The 20916-nt window shown below is 44.8% G+C and overlaps 2 protein-coding genes across 2 annotated transcripts; both read right to left on the minus strand.

The window, feature by feature from the left end:
• Nucleotides 1-2230: 2230 nt before the first annotated feature.
• csnk2a2a (casein kinase 2, alpha prime polypeptide a) lies at nt 2231-12329 on the minus strand. Its single transcript, XM_021307666.2, has 11 exons — nt 12102-12329; nt 11912-12023; nt 9172-9273; nt 8997-9047; nt 8791-8850; nt 7508-7591; nt 7040-7150; nt 6845-6946; nt 3891-3991; nt 2743-2891; nt 2231-2319 (listed from the first exon to the last, which is right to left on the minus strand). Exons 1-11 carry the CDS (start codon nt 12206-12208, stop codon nt 2246-2248), a joined length of 1053 nt encoding a protein of 350 aa, XP_021163341.2. The 5' UTR covers nt 12209-12329; the 3' UTR covers nt 2231-2245.
• Nucleotides 12330-15589: 3260 nt separating this feature from the next.
• Nucleotides 15590-20193, minus strand: LOC105938863 (zinc finger protein 319). The gene is made up of 2 exons (XM_012880779.3): nt 19846-20193; nt 15590-19014 (listed from the first exon to the last, which is right to left on the minus strand). The coding sequence occupies exon 2, from the start codon at nt 18866-18868 to the stop codon at nt 17111-17113; it is 1758 nt and encodes a 585-aa protein (XP_012736233.1). The 5' UTR covers nt 18869-19014; nt 19846-20193; the 3' UTR covers nt 15590-17110.
• Between the last annotated feature and the right edge of the window lie 723 nt (nt 20194-20916).

Genomic DNA, 20916 nt, shown 5'->3' on the forward strand with positions numbered 1-20916 from the left:
CATTTAATTAATCCAAAACGTGGAGTTGACAAATGCAACTCTAGATTTAATCAAGTCAAGCAATTTAGGAGACGATGTCCAGATTTCCTTTCTATAGAGCAAAGCTGCCCTGGTACCTGTAGGCAACCTGCTTCTCCAGAAAAGACAGAACACCAAAAATAAAATAAAAAAAAAAAGTCACTTTGCCCTTTTACCTCAAACTCATTGGCCGCTGAACAGCCAGTAGCAAACCAAACCATCCAATCAGAGGACAACCTTTAAAACAAGCACCTGGGTTCAGGTGTGGAGAGTCTGTCTTCCTGTTTCCACCATAACATGACTGGCAACCAAACCACCTTTGCTCTGATTGGTCAGTCCAACGTGTGATGTAAGTAACCAGGATCCAATCACTTTAGGTTTAAAAAAGAAAAAGGGCCAAAGTCTCAGACCCCAGTGTGAATATTAATTTATCAGGTCAAAATGTTTTATTAACAGTGCAAACACGGCTAAACAATGAAAAACAGCCGACACTTGCTTTAAATAAAAACTGTTTATTCTCTTTCAATATAGCTTTTGTTCTATCGTAGCAGAAAAGAGCCTCCGTGTCAGTGCTAAAACCCGGAACTGGACCTCCGGCCGCTGCAATGATGGGGCTGGATTCTGATCCAACAGTCACTTTGTGGTTAAAAACGGGCGTTCAGATCCGATTTCCGGTCCGAATTATCTGGGGCTGCAGGTTCCCTGGGCTCAGATAGTAGAAGTTTAGTCCGTCCAGTATTGATCGGTTGTGTGTGAGAGTGTGTGTGTGTGTGTGTGTGTGTGTGTGTGTGTGTGTGTGCTGCGAAAAACTGACATCTTGCTCCAGTATGGCTGTTGATGTGGAAGCAGAGGTTTCTGCCAAGAAAAGGTCGCACGTTGAGGTAAGAAAGATTTTTCCTGTAAGCGTGAAAGAAAAACACAAAAGCGTCGGTTAATAAAAGGAGGTCACCAAGTCTGGGTCAGATGGAGTTAAAACACTTTTAAAAACGACTGCAGGGGAATAAATGAGGTGATCTCCAGTAGAGATCCTCCACCTCCAAAGACACCAGATGACATTCTCAGTGAGGAAGGAGGCAGGAAAACAGCCCATATTCTTCCTCCTGCCGCTAGTTTTGCCCAGGAACTCCGCGGCGTCCCTCACTGACACCAACAAGCCTTTACTCTGCAAAAAGGAACTAAAAGAGGGTACATTTTTCTTTAAATGGGTGTATTTGTCCTTGATTTGAGCAGGTAACTAAGAATATTTGCCAGTGAAATAATATTTTTGCACTTAAAAAAAGAACAATTCATCTCCATCATCTTATTTTAAGAGCAGTATATCTAATTATCTTATTTTAGGGGTAAAAATACTCATTCCATTGGCAAATATCCATATTTAGCTGCTGAAATCAAGGAAAAATGCACTAATTTCAAGAAAATTTTCCCTTACTTTTAGTTAACTTTTTGGCAGTGTAGGTATCCCACAATCCTTTGTGTGACATGATGCATCAGCACAGCGCCCTCACAGAAATCAACGAAGATGTCCAGAGAAAAAAAACGCGCACTTTGTAGTTAATTTTCAGCAGGCTGTAGGTCACCGTCTGCCTAGAATCATCCAGTGTTTCCGTCACGTAACGACGTCGGCGTTAAAAGTCGCCTGAATTCAGCACAGCAGGTCCGAACAATGCAAAAAACAGAACTAAAAAGTAGTCAGATTTTCCTGAAATTAGTGTATTTATACTTGATTTGAGCAGGTAATTAAGATAATCTGCCAAAGGAATAAGATTTTTGCACTTAAAATAGGAACATCTCGTCTCCATCATCTTATTTCAAGTGCAGAATATCTGATTATCTTATTTTTGGTGGTGAAAATACTCAATTCTATTGGCAGATCATTTTATTTACCTGATAAAAACCAAGGACAAATACACTCATCTCAAGAACATTTTGATGTATTTTAGGTCTGTTTTTGACAGAGTTCTGAGTGTCGACCACATTAAATGTTAAGGTTGTACAGATGGAGCCTAAGTCTCTCTCATCTTGGAACAACACTGAAAACAGCTGATTTCAACCCAGTGGTGCGTTCACTAATGCCGCTAAATTTTCTGATTGTCTGGTTAGAGCCAGCCGGTCCATTTCTTCCTCCTGCAGACCGTCTGACCTCTGAAACAAGCGTCAGGTTATTTTTGTTTTCCATGTTTAAAGGAGCAGAGGGGAGTTCATAAAGGCGTTACCTGCGGTGTGGTCATCATGTTGCATTGGAGCTGCTTATTGCCTTTGTGCCGTCTGTGTTGGCGTTCGCTTGTTCCTTTACCACCGGATCTGAGGAACAAACACAAGCCGTCAGGTTTCCTCTGAGACAAACAGGTCCTGGTACGCTGGAGTAATCGGAAAATTCCTGGAAACACCAGGAGTGTGTCTGATGGGAGCCGAGAGAAAGGCTCTGGGATGGCAGGAGAAGAATTACCGTGAAAGAGCCGATGAGCTCTTATTTCAGGTCAGGTTTCTAAAACCCTGCAGCAGAATCAGCTAACGGCTCTGTTCATCTTCGGTTCTGAGAAGCTTTAAAATTTCAGCAAGTGAAACTCGAGCTGCGTCCCTGAACGCCTCACAGGAGGATTTTAGTCCAATTACAGAGAACGCCTGGGCTCTTATGATTGGCTGGGACGGTTAAAGGAAACGGGGCAAGCTAAGCAACTCTTTGCTGGAGTCAGGCTGTCGTGTCAACGTGTTGCTGGTACTGACAGAAGTATGGATGCCGCATGGCCTCAGCCGCCGTCAGCCTCTGCTGGTGGTCGTAGCGCAGCAGCTTGTCCAGCAGATCCAGAGCCTCCGGGCTCACCAGGTGCTGGTTCTCCGACTGGATGAACTGCTCCCAGCGCTTCCGTGATTGCCTGAAAACAAGGAGACGGCGTCTTGGCTTAGTGTGTGGAGGAATTTAATACAACGGGTTCTGCCAGAGGCTCTTTTTTTCTACCGTTAATGGGAAATAAAGCCTGAAAAGCAACAAACAGAGCCCCAATAATCTGCATAAATAAATCTGAAAAACTAAAACCTTTGATTTCATTCCCCAGGCTGAAGGAGTCAGTATCTCATCATGGTCATGTCTACCCAGCCAGCTTTATATGGAATTACTCCTGCTGACCAAAACTTCACATTTCTTTGGGTAAACTCGTCGTTTTGCTCGTTTGGACGAATGAATGTGAAACATGAAATCTCCTCATCTGCAGCCTTCTGGCAGATAATTGAGGGTTTGGGTCCAAACTGACTGACACGTGGAACTGGTGATGATTTCAGCCACTTCCATTGGAGGAAATGGATCCCAGAGCATGATGCTGCTCATCAGGGCTGGTTTCAGAACTGGATCTGTTCTGGGTTAGACCAACCCCTCATCCTGACTGATACCTTTATGTAAGAACGTCCTTTTGAGCCTTTGTTGAATCATGGCTTCTGCTAAATGATGCGGTCGTCGGTAGGTTCCTACCTTTTCTAACGTTTGGGCGGCTGGACTTGATTCCCTGCAGCAGATTTAACCTCAACACTGAATCTAAACCTCCTTCACAGACGGAGCCAGAAAAACAGCTCAATGCAGTGGATTTAGTTCAATAATGTCCTCTAACAGATCTGTGATCGGTTTCTAAGTAAAAGACATTTTGAATTAAAGGTAGAGGTTACATGAACATGATAAAAGTCTCTGTTCATCAGACCAGTGGTAGCCCGGGTGCCTCTGATGTAAGACTGTTTGCTGATGCGATGACCAGACATCTCTCTGGTTATTTAAATCTGTTTTTTGCCCAAATCAACACCCTGCTGCAGTGTAACACCCGATGTGAGACCTGGACGGCGGTTCTGCTCCATCCCTCCAGGGTTAGCAGCGCAGCGCGGATACTCACTGTCCCAGCAGGTCTTTGAAGCGCGTGTCCAGTTCTATGTGATACTTGTGCAGGTAGCCGAACAGCTCGTCGGTGCCGAGGACCTTAGCGATGCGGACCAGCTGCAGAGCAGAACACACACACGCAGAACGGCTTCAGCTTTCAGGAACGTTCCAGAAATGTTGATGTTTTTCATCAAGTCCAGAACCTGCAGGTCTCCTCTGACCCGACATCGCTGCAGGTCAGGAACCCAAACCTGGACTGTTTGTCCTTCAGGCCCAAGTTACTGCATGGACATTTACCGTATTTTCCGGACTATAAGTCGCAGTTTTTTTCATAGTTTGGCCGGGAGTGCAACTTATACTCTGGAGCGACTTATGTGTGAAATTATTACACATTTTTACCTGTATATCATTACACCTGTTATTTTCACACCAAACCACCAGAGGGCGCTCTAGGCCTGTGTTGAATCAGACGTAAGCGACGTAGAAGCGGAAGTGCCGCATCTTCTACATCCGGAGTTAACAGAGTTATTTGAAAGTGACACCGAGGATGAAGATTTCACTGGATTTTAGTTATTTGGAGTGACACGGGCGCTTTGGTTAACTTCTTTGCATGTTATTTATGCTGTAGTTATCTGAATAGCTTTTAATATGTTGTGTTAACATACCAGGCATGTTCTCAGTTGTCATGTAGCGTAAGATAACCGTACAATTATTCAGCCTGTTGTTGCCTCTGTTCTATTTTTATTTAAAATTGCCTTTCAAGATGACATGTGTGTTCTTGATGTTGTATATTATCAAATAAATTTGCCCCAAAAATGCGACTTATACTCCAGTGCGACATATATATGTTTTTTCCTTCTTTATTATGCATTTTATGGCCGGTGCGACTTGTACTCCGGAGCGACTTAAGAGTCCAGAAAATACGGTAATAATTATCTTTCTATATCTTAATATTTATTAAAAAGCTATCTTTTAATCTTTCAATATTAAATTTACTATCCAAGAAATCTGCTATAGGCTGATCTGTAAAATTTGGAAAACTGATCCACGTAATAATAGACATTTTCGCTCTTAGAGAAATACGAGGATTCTCATGGAGATGTTTTAACAATTGTGGGAAAATATTTTCTAAATTTGGTTTTCAACTTCGTTCTAAATAATAAAAAGTCATAAATTACAACACAATGAATCAGAAAATGTAAGTAGATAAATGAGTGTCTGAATGGATAGAACAGGAAGTGCTTTTATTTTGATATTTTCAGCAGGAAGTGTCCGTGTAACGTAGCAGTAAGCAAACGTCGGAGGTCAGTTGTTATTAATTTGTTTTTCTGGGCGGTCAGTAGGAGAGACGTTCATGTGGATGTTATTATGACGCTGCGGCTGACACGACCAGATCACAACACGCCGCTAACAGCAGCGCTGCACTCTATAATTCATCATGATCTCATTATTTAGGCACCCTGCATTCAGGCTCTTCATGTGTGGTGACCTTTGTTGTTTAATGCAACATGAAACATTTGAGAAAGTAAAGAGGTGCTGAAGTTTTAATTCTTTCTTTGGCAAAAGATCCAAAGTCCGACAGAGGCAAGATTTTCACTAAAACCTCCAGTTTGTGACGGAAATAAAGAATGTTATTAATGACTCGTTATCTGGGGTCTGATGTCGACTTATTTATCAGGAGATGAAATTTTGTGAAGTTGAATGCCTCTATGTTTTTGTTAAATGTCTTGGTAGAGCATCTGCATTTTAGCCCAGATGTGTCTAAATGTTACTCAGCAGCTTTCTGATTGGCCACATTTTAAAGTTTTTTCTAGAGCTGATGATTGTGGCCTAACTGGTATTCACACAGCAGGGGGCGCCACAGAGTGACTTTAGCCTGTAAGAGTCTCTCAAAGCTAGAAGACCACGCATCACTTTGCTTCATGGATCATCAATAATAGTTTTATATTCAGATGATTGAGATTTATTTACACTGAGCTTATCTGGTAAAGACTGAAAAAAAAAAAGCCTTCAAATAAATCCAGCTTTCACTGCAGCAGCACATTTCTGGCAGATTTATCCAACATGATGGGCCGACGGGTCTAAGACAGGATTTAGGTCTGTGGACTGAGGCGGCCTTGGAAGACGTTTGAATCCGTTTCTGTGTTGATTTGGCCAAATGTTCTGGATCATTATCCTGCTGAAAGAGCCGGTTACGACCCATTTTCAGTGTTTTGGTGCAGAGCATCCCATTCCAGGGTTTATGATGCCATACTCTGCTAGGCTTCCTGGGGTCTTTGGAAGAGAAACAGACCCACAGCACCACAGATCCCCCACTATGCTTAACAGAGACATGAGCTGCTTCTCCACAGACCAGACCTCAGACCTCAGACTCTGTAGTTTACCAAACTCCACAGTTATGTGGAGTCAGTTTTGCAGATGTTTTATCTCCCGTACCGTCTGTTGTGACTTCATGTAGGATTTGATTAAATATCCCGTTGGTCTCAGATCCAGTAGTTTCTAAACTTGCTCAGAATTGCTCTCATTGTAGAGCTGAACAGGTTTAGGACTGTAGCTATTTTCTCTGGTTGCTTTTTGTTGACTTGTCCGCCTTTTATGTTCCCTCGTCTTTCCCATTGTGTACAGAAATGACCATTTGTGTTACATCATAGTTCTAACAATCAGATCCTAAAAACGGTATAACTTTAAAAAGTCACGGCTAAATGAAAATATGCTTCCGTCATTTTAAAAGGATCGTTATTGGAACGAATAATTCTGAAATCTGTGATCGTGTTGAGAATAAATTCTTCGTAATAATAAAATAAATAAAAATTCGTTTTTGTTCCCACAAATTAAAGTCAGCATTTTTCTACACGTCCATTTCTGCTGCAACAAAAGGGGAACCAATGTGAAGGCTTTTCACACATCTGTACCAGGAAGGCCCGGAGGGTGAGGCCGGCAGTCTACGAGCGCTTCCTGCTGCCCTCATACCTGGTCGTAGTTGTCCTGGCCGTGGAAAAACGGCTCCCTCAGGAAGATCATGCTGGCCAGCATGCAGCCGAAACTCCACATGTCCAAACTGTAGTCATACATCTGCAGAAAAAAAAAAAAGTTACAGCATCAAACCGAAGCATTTCCACATAGATTTCATTTCGTCTGGCGTGCGCCGAGTCCAGATGTTTATACCTGATAGTCAACTAGCAGCTCAGGGCCTTTGAAATAGCGAGACGCCACCCTGACGTTGTATTCCTGAGCGGGATGGTAGAATTCAGCCAAACCCCAATCGATGAGACGAAGCTGAGGCACAAGAGAACGTCCAGATGTTTAATCTGACCTGCCTCAGCAAAACACTGAGACAATAAGAGGTTAAAGCTTCAACTAAACCTGCACAACATGGAGTCTGAACAGTTTTAGATCAACAGAGAATTTACAGTTTCTCCAGCTGTCAGGAATCATTTTTACTTAAAGTACTTCTAATTATCCTTTATTTCTCCAACAGCTGAATTTTAGCACAGATGCAAATGATGTGAATTCAACTAAAAAGACAGAAAGACGTGCAGCACATAAAGATTTAAATCTCATTTTATCAAGGAAGCGACTCTGTGCAGCTAAAGGTTCAGTTGTGTGGTTTTAAGACGGCGCGCTGAGCAGCACCTTCCTCAGCTGGTGGTCGATCATCACGTTGTGGGGCTTCACGTCTCGGTGCATGATCCCCATACTGTGACAGTAGTCCAGAGCCTGAAACACACAAGCACTCATCTGACTGTCCGTTTGCTGCTCTTAGCTCACAGTGGAACAATCTGCCCATTCTCCTCTGACTAAACAGCATTTAACCCCCATATGAGCAGCGGCCTGGAGATTACACACCATGGTCTGTAAACCTGAGAGGTGGTTGTGGGTTAAAATCCCAGCAGAGCAATGGGGCTCACAGCCGTGCTCGGCCCTTAATCCTGGTTCTGAATCTCGTCTGGAAGTCCAGACGGTCCTCTTCAACACGACTGGATTAAATGCATGAATGCTGCCTTGTGATTGGCCGATTCACTACTTGTCTTAAGCAATTAAACAGGCGTCTTTAATAAAGTATTTTAACGCACGACACCTGAAAATATGACAGTTGGATTGTGATTTGATCTGTTGTGCAATAATATTTTATATCCAGTCTTCTTGAGCAGATTAAAGACAGCTGCAGATGTCATCGTGTCCTCGTTTAATCAGCTAATAGCCGACGTTCTGCTTAGAACGTTCTGCTTAGAACGTTCTGCTTAGAACGTCAGCTCGTTCTGACCAGTGCTTCTGCAGGACTTTTCTTCCTGAATCTTCTGCTTTTATGTTCATCTCAAACTTCTTAGCTTAAAAACAGCAGAAGTTGAGTAAAATGCTTCCAAAATAACTAAAACATGGAAATAAGTAAAAAGCCAAAAACATTCAAATAAACGTAAACAGGGTCTTTAAAGTTAGAAATCCTGATTACGCCGGGAACAGGATGTGATGGCTCATTCCTGTTGTCTTTGATTTTTAACATCTGAATCCAAACCATAACGGTACGTTTGGAGCAGATCTTTCTATGCTGGTAAGAGATTCTGGTCCAGAAACCAGAGTTTAACCTGATTTGACCAACAGCCGTGAATAAATGCTCAGTTTAGGACTTATTGTGTCAATTATCTGCATCCTTTCTAAATAAAATCAAAGGAATCGGCGATACTGACACGGCGCTGCAGGGTCAGCATCTAGCCGGGCTTTTCTGGATCGAGTTTGCACGTTGTCTCTAAGTTTGAGTTGAAAATGGAGGCAGATTGCTGTTCTGGTCAGAAATGTTTCATCAGCATCATTTAACCTGACAAAAACTCTTTTATTCATCAAAGATCCTTCAAATCCAGGTCAAACTGCATCTTTTGTTCTTCGTGTCTGCAGCAGGTAACGGGTTCAGTCCCTCTTACCTTGAGCAGCTCATACATGTAAAAGCGGATATCGTAGTCGGTCAGCTTCTGGTACAGCTCCTGTGGGGCAGATACGAGGCACTCGCGTTAGGAAAGCTTGCAGCTGCACGACGTGGTTAGCTTCTACGCTAACAGGAAGCTTATCCTGGGATTATCAATCCTATCAGTCCATGGAGGGTAGTTCTGAGCCAGCCCAACTCAAGTACCTTAAAATCTGTGTTATTGATGTACTCAAAGACAAGCGCTGGTGTTCTGGACTGCAAAGAGAGGACAACAAACACACGGCTTCACTGACAGCAGCAGCAGGTAAGTGGAGATCATTAGCATGACTGGGTTAGCGCGGCCCACATGCAGCACAGCGAGCGCACGCCTCCCGCTCACCACCGGGTCTTTGACCGTGTCCACCAGACGGATGATGTTGGTTCCGCCTCGCAGGTTTTCCAGGATTTTTATTTCCCGTTTTATCTTCTTCTTCTTGACGGGCTGAGGGACAAAACCAAAGGAGACGATGAACAGAGATACAGGAGAAGAGGAAGATGTGTGTCTGTTTACACCCTGAGCTGCTGAAACCTCCTGGACTTTTACACGTTTTTGTTTTATTGGGACTTTCGGCGACAGAACGACACAGAGTGGTGCAGAACTGGAAAATGGAAGGTAAATCGTGGCATACATAGTTTTCATGTAGTTTGAGGATTAATTATGTAAAAAATTAATTAGTATTCAGCCCTTATTAATATTCTGCAGAACCACCTTTGTTTGCAGGTCCAGCTGCCGGTCTTTTCAGGGTTTGTCTCTACCAGCTTTGAACGTCTACAGACGTAAATTTCTGCTCATCTTTCTTAGCGAAACAACTCAAACTCAGACTGGATGAAGAGTTCACCTGTTTTCAGGTCTCATCTTATTCATCTTACCTTAAAGGGGAAGTCCGGTCAACAAGGAAAAATCAGGGTATCATTAGCTATAACTAAAACTAATACGTTTGTGGTTATTTAATGAACTTATCTTTAATCAATAAGAAAATAAAAACATAAATTGTCGTCTGGATCACTGTGTATGGGGGCTGACATTACTGCCCATATTTGGGCAGTAAGGGGCGTTTGACATCACATCCTGGGGCGTGGAAAAGCGGAAGCAGCGACAGCATTTCTCTCCGCTTTCCATGCAAAGTCAATAGGAGCCGTTCTACACAGCTGCGATCATCAACAATTTTTTCGGATTTCCAGAGGACTTCACCGCTGACATTCCCAAGAGCTTTTGCTGAAGCAACAATGCCCACATGCATGGCCATCGGATGTTCCAACACAACTGGTAAAAGTAGAAAAAACATTGCTTATTTCAACTTTCTGATTCATGAGCCACCGGGCTCGGTGCTGGATTACCAACTTGAAGAGAGCGGATTTGCCATCTAACTTCTGGCCAGAGAGAAAACACGTCATATGCAGCAACCATTTTCAAGAAGAATGTTTTGAACATGACATGAGAGCGAGGATTTTCGGTAAGTTATTTTTTATTTTAGAATTTTTTATTTAGAATTTGCGGGGATGGTCACCGACCAGAGGGGCGGAGGGATACCACATGTGATGTGGTATCCCTCCGCCCCAGCATGTGCTGGAACGCTCTTATATTTTAATATTTATACAATAATGACCACCTGCCCTTTTTACTAGAGGGCAAATATATAACTTAAGTCACTTCAGCGCGATCTCTCCTCCGCTGTGTGTGTGTGTGTGTGTATGTGTGCGCTCTGCTGCAGCGCCGGCAAAGCCGTGCTGCGGCGGAGCACGCGCACACACACACACACACGCGTGTATACATATATACTGTAGGACCCGACTGAGTTTGCACTGGAAATAGGTACGCTGGATTCCGTCAAAAGTCCGGTTTCTGTCAAGAAACTCTTCTAAAAAATCCATATCGCTATCAGATGATGATAGCTCCACGGAACTCCCATCACTGACACTAAGTACTTCATCACTCTCTGCTTCGTACAGAGCACCAGTCGTCGCCATGTTGGAAAATAGTGCGCTGTGATAAACAGAGCATTGAAACTTGCTCAACAGCGGGTCCGCCGAGTGACGTCAAAAAATGGGAGGTGACAGTACTATTCTTGACCAAGATGGATTCCTCCACATAAACATGATTAAATGAAAATTATTCATAATTAAAAAAACGTATAATTTTTTGCACAGTATGTAGTAGTTTTGTATTTAAAGTACTTTCAGTGGTTTGAATTCTGATTCAAGCAGCATAACAGCTGGTCAAACATGTGAAGGACCGACATCCTGGACTTCATGATGAATTCCTACAGGTTAGCAAATCAAAATATCCCGTTCATAATTTAATTTATTAAACGTATTACTGATTAATGTTGTGTGATTTGCATGGGCTAGCATGCTACTAGCTGTGTATTAAAAAGTGGAGTTTTTCACATTAATAAAATATTTTTTATACCTTTAACTGTCTTTTTTTATCCTGATGGTATCTTACGAAAAGTTCAAACTCGTCATTGATATCCAGGAAAACACTCAATACCATGTATCACAAGAACCCTAGTCTGTTCTAACATTTATCTGCTGTGATGTAATCCATCCCATAATACGTCAGGGTGGTGGTCCTGCTGGAGCCTGACCCTCCGGCCCAGCCTCAGGTTTCCTACCAGGATTTAGATCCATCCATCTTCACGTCAGCCCTAACCAGCTTCTCTGTCTGTACTGAGGAGCAGATTCCCCACAGCATGATGCTGCCACCGCCGTGCTTCAGAGTCAGGAGGCGACAAGAAGAATAAATCTGCCAAAGTGTTTTCCATCTGGGCCAAAAGGTTCCCGGGTAATCGCATCAGAGTGAAGCGCCTTGTTCCAGAAGCAATCAGTCGCACAAGATTTCATTTAGAGATTTCAAAGTAAAGGAGAGTAAATACAAATGGCATATTTATCTGTGGAGCATTTTCAAACTATCCTTTTGCCTCCACTTCAGTCATTAACAACCTTGAGTCTATCCATCACAGAAAATCCCAATAAAAACACCAGAGATTGACGATTGTCCTTTAAATATGTTTAAATATGTCCTTTAAACCTCTCCCTAATAATCAGAGACGGCTCCGGCAGCGAGGAGGATGTCTCACCTTGAGGATTTTCACCACCACCTTCTCATTGTTCGTCACATTTATAGCCTCGAACACCTCGCTGTACTTCCCTCGGCCCAGTTTGCGCACCAGCTGGTAGTTGTCCTGATTGCTGTAAAGAGCAGAAGCAGCGTGACGCAACAACAGATCTTTTTCAGTCCCGCTGACGCTGAGCGCCGCGGCACTTTACCTCCAGTTTGGCGCGTGCGCGTCGTAGTCCCAGTACTCTCTGTTCTTCTGTGTGTTGACGTCGGTGTAGACCCGAGCCTTGCTGCTGGCCGGCGAGGATCCGGGCATCGCTGGCTTTGAGGCTCCGTGTCCGGGACCGTCTCCTCCCTCGAAATACTCGTTGGCTCGATACCGGAAGGCAGCGCAGCGGCTGTGCAGGGTTTGCGGCTCTAAGATCCCGGCGCTGTGCTTACCATTGGCTTTGGCTGCTTGTGGCCTTTGGGGGAAGGTGGCGGGCCGGTCCGACGCGGCCGCGGTGCAGAACGACAGAGCTACTATCACCGAGTGAGTGAAGCCCCTGAGCAGGATGTTGGGAAGGATGGGACGAAGAACCGCCAGCTGTAAGAGGAGAAGGAGCACATCAGGCCCGACGTTCACCACAGAGGAATTGTTCACACCCTCCCAGACGGCTTGTTTTCGGCCACTCAAAAACCTTTTTTCAGTTCATTTTCCATCCAGACGTGGTTTTTTGGTGGTGGTCTCACTTCACGCTTCGCCGCCTGTGCTGCATTGCCTGGAGCACAGGCGGCGCCACCGCAGAAACCTGCCCAAACAGCACCAGCGTGGAACCGGTCCGGCGGCACAACGGCACCTATGTCAATGTTTAGTGAAACTTGAACCTGATTATCTCAAATGCTGAAACGGGAGGCAAAAAAACCTTGAAAACAAAACACCTTAAAACACCTTTAAATGCATTTCTTTAAGTTAGCGTAGCCAGTTTAAATGAAGTACGTTTACATTAGAGAAGCAAACACTAAAAGAATAAAGAGGGACCATTAAATACGCTTTAAACCAAATAAAATTGTCATTTAGATTTATTTTATAGGACCCTAACCATAAACCAGGACTGATAGTGGACCAGGTCTGGATTTATTGCGAACCTTTTGGATCAAATCCAGTTTGTATCCAGGTTAGTGGGAACACATGAGCTCCAGGAAACTAACACGTAAATAAATTAAAAATAAAAAGACAAATCAGGTGCATAAACCTTGACATTTTAGGCATTTCTGCATGTTTTCAGTAAGTATGTAATTATTTTGGCAGGACATCGATCTCTCATCAGTTCTAAACATGATAATAAGAGAATCTTGTTAAGAACAAATTTAAAATCCAGGAGCTTTCCGAGTTTTCTCAGCGAGTCAAGATCCTAGCAGGGAAAGAGCTTAAGAATCATTTTGATTTATTGTGACAACAATAAATTTCAGTCAAATGTGTCTGAAAACCCTAAAACCCAACAGTATTGTCGGAGTGGTTATTTTTTACTTTTCATCTCCACTGTTGGTTACATGAGAGAATTTTCAAACATCAATACGTTTGGAAATCTAATGAACGCAGGTTTAGTGATACAAAAAAACAATCCTTTATGTTAAAATACTATAAAATAGTATAAAATTGAGCCCACATCACCCATCCCTCCATTCTAACAGCCAACATAAAAATAAACGTTAACCAATAGGAAAAATGTAAAGAAACTAACTGGATTATTGAATGATCAAGCTCTAGACATTTTGAAAATATTTCTGTTAAATCCAGATTATGATCCAACCCTGGACAGTAACCTGAAAGCGAACATATTAAATGTTTAAGGGGTTTTACATTTAGGTGTCTGTTATCACCTTAATTCAGATCAATGAGATGTTCATTTAAAAATAATCCCCACTGACCCTGATGCTCCCACATTTCTCATAATGTCTCCTAAAACTGGATGGTAGAAGTCAGGCAAATGTATACATTAAAAGAGGCAACAACTATTTAAGACCCACTATGGAGAGTATGGACATATTTAAGAAACTAAATGATTTCATAATACCATACTTCCTGCCTCCTATCACCACAACCTTCATTGTGAACTGTTAATCAGCTCATTTTAAATATATATAGATAAAAAAAACTGTTACATACTACACATAGTCTGCCATAAATTATAATTTAACATAAATGATTGTTTTCTTTTTCTATCCAAAAAACGGTGATTAAAAGATGCGCCTCTTTACACCGATTATTCATTGGGTTGCTGTAATTTAAGCACCTGATGTTTTTGCAGATGAAGTCCTGTTTTGGGCCTTTTTATTGCTCCATCACCGTCAGCTCTGACCCTTTTTTGACCGAAATTCAGCTCCGGCGTTAGTCTAACGGAGCGGTTGCGTGTAAATGGAAGTGAAAACAGCTTTAACGCCGCAGAGCAGTCCCAACTCTGCGGCGGGATTAGTTAGCATCATCTGTGATGGACCCAAACGTCGCTAACGAGGCTAACTAGTAACGGTAGCCTAGCTAGTTAAAACTGAGTTAAAAACCCGAAGTCTGACCCCGAACCGCAACGTCACGGAGAAATGTGCCAGCTGGACTCACCCCTGGGTGCCCACGCAGCTCGAACCGATCACGCCAGTCAATCAATTTGATCGATTGGTGGCGCAGACCGTGGAAACCGAGAACGGCGGCTAAAGCTAGCTGCTAACCTCGAGCGAAGAGCGACCCCTTCGTCATCAACGGCCGTTCGCTCGCGACTTCAGCTCCGACGTCCGCGCGGCGATGAGAGCCGACCCGGTCCCAGGCGGGCGAGGAGGTGATTGGTTTATCGATCCTAACGGCTGGGCGACGGCGCTCGAACTCTTTCCATCTGCGGCTGCTCTTCACCTCTGCAGTCTGCAGGGAACCTCACCCGGAAGCTAAACCTCGCTGACGCTCCATCGCCACACGAACACCAAAATTATTTATATTTATTTAGTATTATTTTTATGGCATTTATGTTGTGTGATTTAAAAAAAAAATTTAACATATTTAGGCCAAATCCCATTATATATATATATATATATATATATATATATATATATATATATATATATATATATATATATTTGTATTTATAAAGTCAAGCAAAGTACGAGAATATAATTTCTTTCAAATTAAAAGGAGAAAAAAATCCTTTAGTAGCTGCGCACTCTTACCCCTGAAAAAGCCAAAAAAAAAATCACCCACGTCATCACCTTGCGACCACCTTCCGTTCTTTTCTAGTAACCCCATTTACTATACCTCAAAAATAAACCCCTGTGCAAAGGTCACAAAAAGTAGCGTAAATGATTTAGGTAAATGATTTATCGTGTCACAAATATCTTTTTTGTATTTATATCCAATTTGTATTAATTTTATTCAGCTTTTGTAAGACATTTCTAAAAGAATAAATGACATGTATTTCCATTAGCTTCCAATCCCCTCTACCCTGAAACGCCCCCCAAAAAAAATGCAGCGCTATTTATCAAAAACAATGAAGTGCATAGCCGCCGGCTTTGATTTGAAGAAATACATTAAGCGTAGTCCACATTTGTTTTCTACAAAAACTCTAAATAAAGTACTTTGTGTTGACCTATCACAGCAAGTCTTAAAATAATAAAAACACATCAAAGTTTGTTTTTGTAACAAAAATGCCATCCTGTCCCCCATCAGCTTCACACCTTTTATCTGAATAGTTTTAATGCAGACACACAACTTATTATAAGGGTGGTTTATTTTAATATACAGTATGAATAGGAGTCTATAATGATATCCATATGCTTCAATGCACTCCTCCTCCTCCTCCTCCTCGTACTGCAACGAGAGATTTTGAAGCAGACTCACCAGGATTCAGACCGGGGCCCAGTCGCATCCCAACCTCATCTAACCCCTTCCCACCCTGTAACCCCTCAGTCCATGACTTCTACTCCAAAACTTTCCTTTAAATATACTGCAAAGATTGTACAGAATATAGAAATCCACACATTAAACTAAAGTACACATATTTTTTTCTTCTTTTTTTTTTATCCTTTAACCAACACATAAGTGGCAAGTTTTACTCAGATTGTTACGTCTTGTTTGGACCAGGAGCAGGCTAGGATTCTGTGGAAACAATACAAGGCCAATTCTTAAAAACAAATAATAACAATAATAATAATAATAATAATAACAATAACTTCTGTTAAATCTAAAACTAATGCAACTACTTCTGTGGCAAGTGAGCAACATAATGCTTTGTGGGGGTTAAACCTTGTGATAATTCTGGTGGAAATGCAACTAAGCTGCCTGCGGAGCACAGCGAGCTCATTAAGAGTGAATAAAAAAAGCAGGTAACAGAAGCACTATACAGTTTTCAGAGTTTACAGAGCGTATACACACAATCTATAATATACCAGAGTAGACTATTCCATGAATCAGTAGTCATAAATATTACACTGTGCATGTCCTATTGCACAAGTCAAGTGTTTCTATGACAGCGTAGGTATGCGGGTTAGTTACCTACACGTCATTTGTTTTAATACAAAGATACAACAACACAGATTTTATAGAACACGGGCTATACAGTTTCACACGTCCATGTGAAGTCTTTTCCTCTTCCTCTGAGGACGTTGTCCTAAATAAACCAAACTTAACAGCAATACTAAGGTGAGATAAGTATCCATGCACAAACAGCTGATTTTAGCCTGGACCTATTGTTGTTTGGGGGGGGGGCGGGGGAGGAGGAGGGGGGTTAGCTTTCAGCTTCACTAGACATGACGTTAAATAAAAAATTAAAATAAAAACACTAAACGAGTGAGCAGAAAAAAAAAGAAAACAAAAAAAAAAAAGGCACATGGACTGAAGAGGGAAGCGACACAGAGCACTCACAAATGGGATGACTGTCTGGAAGCTGGAGCCTTCTTTCTCAACAACAGATTCAACGGTTACGAAACAAACAACCACATGCAGCCACAGACTACGGTCCCAGACGTTACAGAGGAAAACCGTCCCACGATCCAAATATCACTTCTTTTTCTCTCTGCTGGAGGTTTCGTTGCGGAAAACGAAGCGGGATCCTGATTCCCTCGGCGCCTCGGACTCACTGAACGGGAGAGGATGAGCCGAGTCCTAAAGGTCGGACAAAACGGGAGCGAGTTTCGACTAAGACCGGCCCGGCCGAGGCCGGCGACCCGGGACCCTCGGGGCGAATGTCACGTTCTGAGTTCACTGGATGCAGGGCGCTTCGGGGAAGTTCTCGTTCTCTGCAGTGTGCTGCACCGTGTGCTCCTGCAGCGCCGTCAGGTCGACGAAGCGCTCGCCGCACCACACGCACTTAAACTGCGTCTCCCGCGAGTGAACGCTCTGGTGCTTGGCCAGGTGCTCCCGCTGCTTGAAGCTCTTGTCGCAGTTGGCGCACTTGAAGGGCTTCTCGCCCGTGTGGACGCGGCGGTGGCGCTGCAGCTCCGACGAGTACCTGAAGCGCTTCTCGCAGTCGGGACACTTGAGCGGCTTCTCCCTGGTGGGGTCGCAGCGGTGCTGGACGAACTCGGAGGACGACACGAAGCGCTTGTCGCACAGAGAGCACTTGAGCGGCTTCTCTGAGCAGTGGGTGCTTTGGTGGCGCTGCAGCGTGGAGTTCTTCTTGTAGCCTTTGCCGCACACGTCGCACTTGTAGGGTTTCTCCACCTCGCCGCCGCACTTGTGCCGCAGGAGCTCCCCCGACTGGCTGAAGGACTTCTGGCAGGACGCGCACTTGAAGAGGCTTTCCATGCCGTGGACCTGCTGGTGGTAGAGCAGGTGGGACGGCTGCAGGAAGCCTTTGTCGCAGAGGTTGCACTTGAACGGCCGGTCGGCCGGGTTCTTGTGAGTGCGGCGGTGGCGGACCAGAGCGTACTGCTGCTTGAAGCTCATCTGGCACTCGTCGCACTGGAAAGGCCGCTCCTCGGAGTGCGTGCGCTCGTGCTGCCGCAGGTCGGACGGCCTCTTGAAGCTCTTCCCGCACGAGCCGCAGCGGAACGGCCTCTCGCTCTCGGGCTGGCACTGGTGGTGCAGCAGCTCCGACGACTCTTTGAAGTGCATCTCGCACAGGTTGCACTTGAAGAGGTGCTCGCCCGAGTGGGCGTACATGTGCCGCACCAGGTGAGAGCGGTGCTTGAAGCTCTTCTCGCACACGGCGCATTTGTATGGCCGCTCGGAGCTGTGCGTGCGCTGGTGGTGCGCCAGGTGCGAGGACTGGCTGAAGCTTTTGTCACACGTGTCACATTTGTATGGCTTTTCCCCGGTGTGGACTCTCTCGTGGCGCGTCAGCTCGGACAGATGTCGGAAGGATTTGTGGCACACCGAGCACTTGTACGGCCTGTCGGGCGCGGAGGCCTCGAACGTGGGCGGAGACGAGGCGCTGATGACGGCGCCGCCGCCGGACGTCTCTCCGCCGGCGGGCTGCTGGGGGTTGGCGGCCGACGAGGTCGGCGTGACGTTCCCAGAACCCGGCCGGTAGGTTTTCTCGCAGATGGAGCACTTCATGGGATTGTTCCCGTGCGAGTTGTGATGCTGGGCCAAAGAGGTGAGCAGCGAGAAGCCCATCTTGCAGACGCCACACACGAAAGGCTTCTGCTCCACCTGCACACACTGATGCTCGAGCAGGTCGGTCGCCTGGCTAAAGATCTTCATGCACTGCGTGCACTGGAATGATCGGTCCTGAGTCACCATGCACTGGTGCTCGTGAGGATTGGCCAGGTGGGAAATGTCATGGCCGCAGGCTCCGCACTTGTGCCCTCTGTCGGCCCCTACCTGCAGGGAGGCCTGCTGGGCTTGAACGACATGCTGCTGGGGGTGCTGGGGCTGCAGGGAGGCGTCGGGCTGCAGGACCACCCCATACACGGTGCAGCTCAGAGAGTTGTCGCCTGCCTGTGGGAGAGTGTGTACAACGGAGGGTGGAGCCACTGCATGCTGCTGTTGCTGCTGCTGCCATGCCTCCGTCATCCTTCCACCGTGGATGCAGGGAGATCAGCGCTCAGAGGGGGGAGGATTAAATCCCAAATCTGGCCCAGGGATGGATGTAGCTGGAGAAATGAGAGGCGGGCCTCTGGTGGACAGTTCAGGGTTCCTCGGGTATCTGGAGAAAAAACCTGGAGGAACGCACAGGGGAAAAACAAAAATAAAAGTAGACGACAAAATAGAAATACTGAAATACTGTGAGTATGAAAGCAGAAACTGGGGGAGCTGTCTAAGATCTGAAGCATAAATGTTAACAAATCCAGTCTTGCTTCCACTCAGTTATGTTAAAAACGAATAAAAAAAAACATAAAATACGTGCAAAGTGTTGTGCAAGTGTTCTTTTGTTCTGATTATACGATCCCGCTGTTTTTAAACGCAGAGGGAGCGATCGGTGTGACAGTTCGTACGGAGCGGCTTTGGCTTCAGAAACAAAACCGAATCAATGGGCTCGGTCTATTTCCTGGACGGCTAATCGTTCATTTGAAGGTTTTGAGTTTCGACTGTTTATTTGATTCTGTTTTTGCAGATGCGTCGGTGATGAAGCGCCTTGTTTACAGCATAGAGGCGGGTGTCATTTCCTTCAGGATGAGCTACAAAAAAAAAAAACGTTTCTGCTCCAGGATGTAGCTGCTTGTTAGCATGCTAGCTGCTAACGTATGGCGCTTCCTCTCATTTAAAAAAAGGAGAAAAACATCCGGGGTTCCAATGCGATAAAGCGTAGATAAAGTGTGGGTTTTAAACAGAAAATGGCGCCTGCAGCATCACAGCTTGTAGATGAAGTTGAAAAGCAACCTCGTTAGCTGCTTTGATGCGAGGCTGCGCTGCGGAGGAAGCCCACAGCAGAGCAGGCCTCCCCCGGAGCTGCAGGGGGAAAAATCCGCCTCCTGCAGCAGAGCCTCCCCGCATCCGCTAAGCAGAACAAACCCCCGAAATAGTGGCCGGAACAATCCGCCAAAACCTACCGGAGCTGCTCATCGACGCCCCTCAACGCTGTCTCCGGTCTGCGCTCGGTAACCGTGCGTGCTTTCGGTACTCGGGAGGACCGGCGGCGGAGAGGATGCGGTCGAAGCCGGACGCCATCCTCCAGCAGACGAACGGACACCGGAAACCGCCACGCAGCGACCCGTTGCCGCGGCGCTGCAGCAGCTACAGCCGCTTCATGCTGAGGGCCAACCTAGAAAGGGGCCATAAAACGAGCTCTGGCGGTGATAGACGCCGTCCGGGATCCGCGTAAACTGCTTTTAAAGGAACACAAAGGCGACCTGGAGCTGGTTATAAAAAAAAATAGGACGTGTAGTCCCGGCTTTGGACAGCAGGGGTCGCTGTTGAGCTCCATCACTCAATGGAACCGAAACCACGTTCAAGACCGTTATCGCGCTCCAGCTCCCTGCAAAAGTGTTCACAGCCCGTGAACCTCCGTGGCGTCTCTGCATTTGGGGCCAGGTCCCACCAGATGTCGCTGTGGAGCTCCATGTTCGCAATAATCAGTGCGATATGATTGTTCTTTATAGAGTAATATTGTAAAAAGACAGATTCCCTTACCAATAAAATTATGTTAGAAACACGTGTGTCTAAATATTTAAATCTGCTAGAAAACTAACAAGCTCAGTAGCTAAATCCTCTTGAGGTGCCTTGATATTGGGGCCAGCCCACCAAACGTTTGTTTAAATAACGAACATCTGAAATCTCAGTGCGCATGCCCAACACGCTCTCAGTAGACAGCGGTGGGACACAAATCATGTGGGCCCCAAGCTCGGATCAGCCAATCAAAACACTGGAATTGCACACATTACGTTTATGTTCACAAGTGTTGTTGTGAAGTTCAGAAAGTGTGCGACCATCTGAGCGAGGCAAGGCAAATTTATTTGTATAGCACATTTCAGTACAAGGACAATGCAAAGTTCTTTGCATGATTAAATCAGTGGAAAAATAAAAACAGAATAAAAGCAAGTAAAAAAACTCTGTTGGAATAAAATGTAGGAAAATGTAAACAAAACAAACATAAAAAATGGAAACTAAAAGCAAAGATTAAT

Source organism: Fundulus heteroclitus, chromosome 4 (genome assembly GCF_011125445.2).
Source record: "Fundulus heteroclitus isolate FHET01 chromosome 4, MU-UCD_Fhet_4.1, whole genome shotgun sequence".
In the NCBI taxonomy this organism is placed as follows: domain Eukaryota; kingdom Metazoa; phylum Chordata; class Actinopteri; order Cyprinodontiformes; family Fundulidae; genus Fundulus; species Fundulus heteroclitus.

Coding starts and splice junctions, on each gene's coding strand:
- csnk2a2a (XM_021307666.2), bottom strand. CDS start 12,208: ATGCCCGGATCCTCGCCGGCCAGCAGCAAGGCTCGGGTCTACACCGAC. Junction 12,024..12,101: donor GCGCACGCGCCAAACTGGAG/GTAAAGTGCCGC, acceptor TGCTCTTTACAG/CAATCAGGACAACTACCAGC. Junction 7,592..8,790: donor ACATGTATGAGCTGCTCAAG/GTAAGAGGGACT, acceptor TGTGTGTTTCAG/GCTCTGGACTACTGTCACAG.
- LOC105938863 (XM_012880779.3), bottom strand. CDS start 18,868: ATGACGGAGGCATGGCAGCAGCAGCAACAGCAGCATGCAGTGGCTCCA.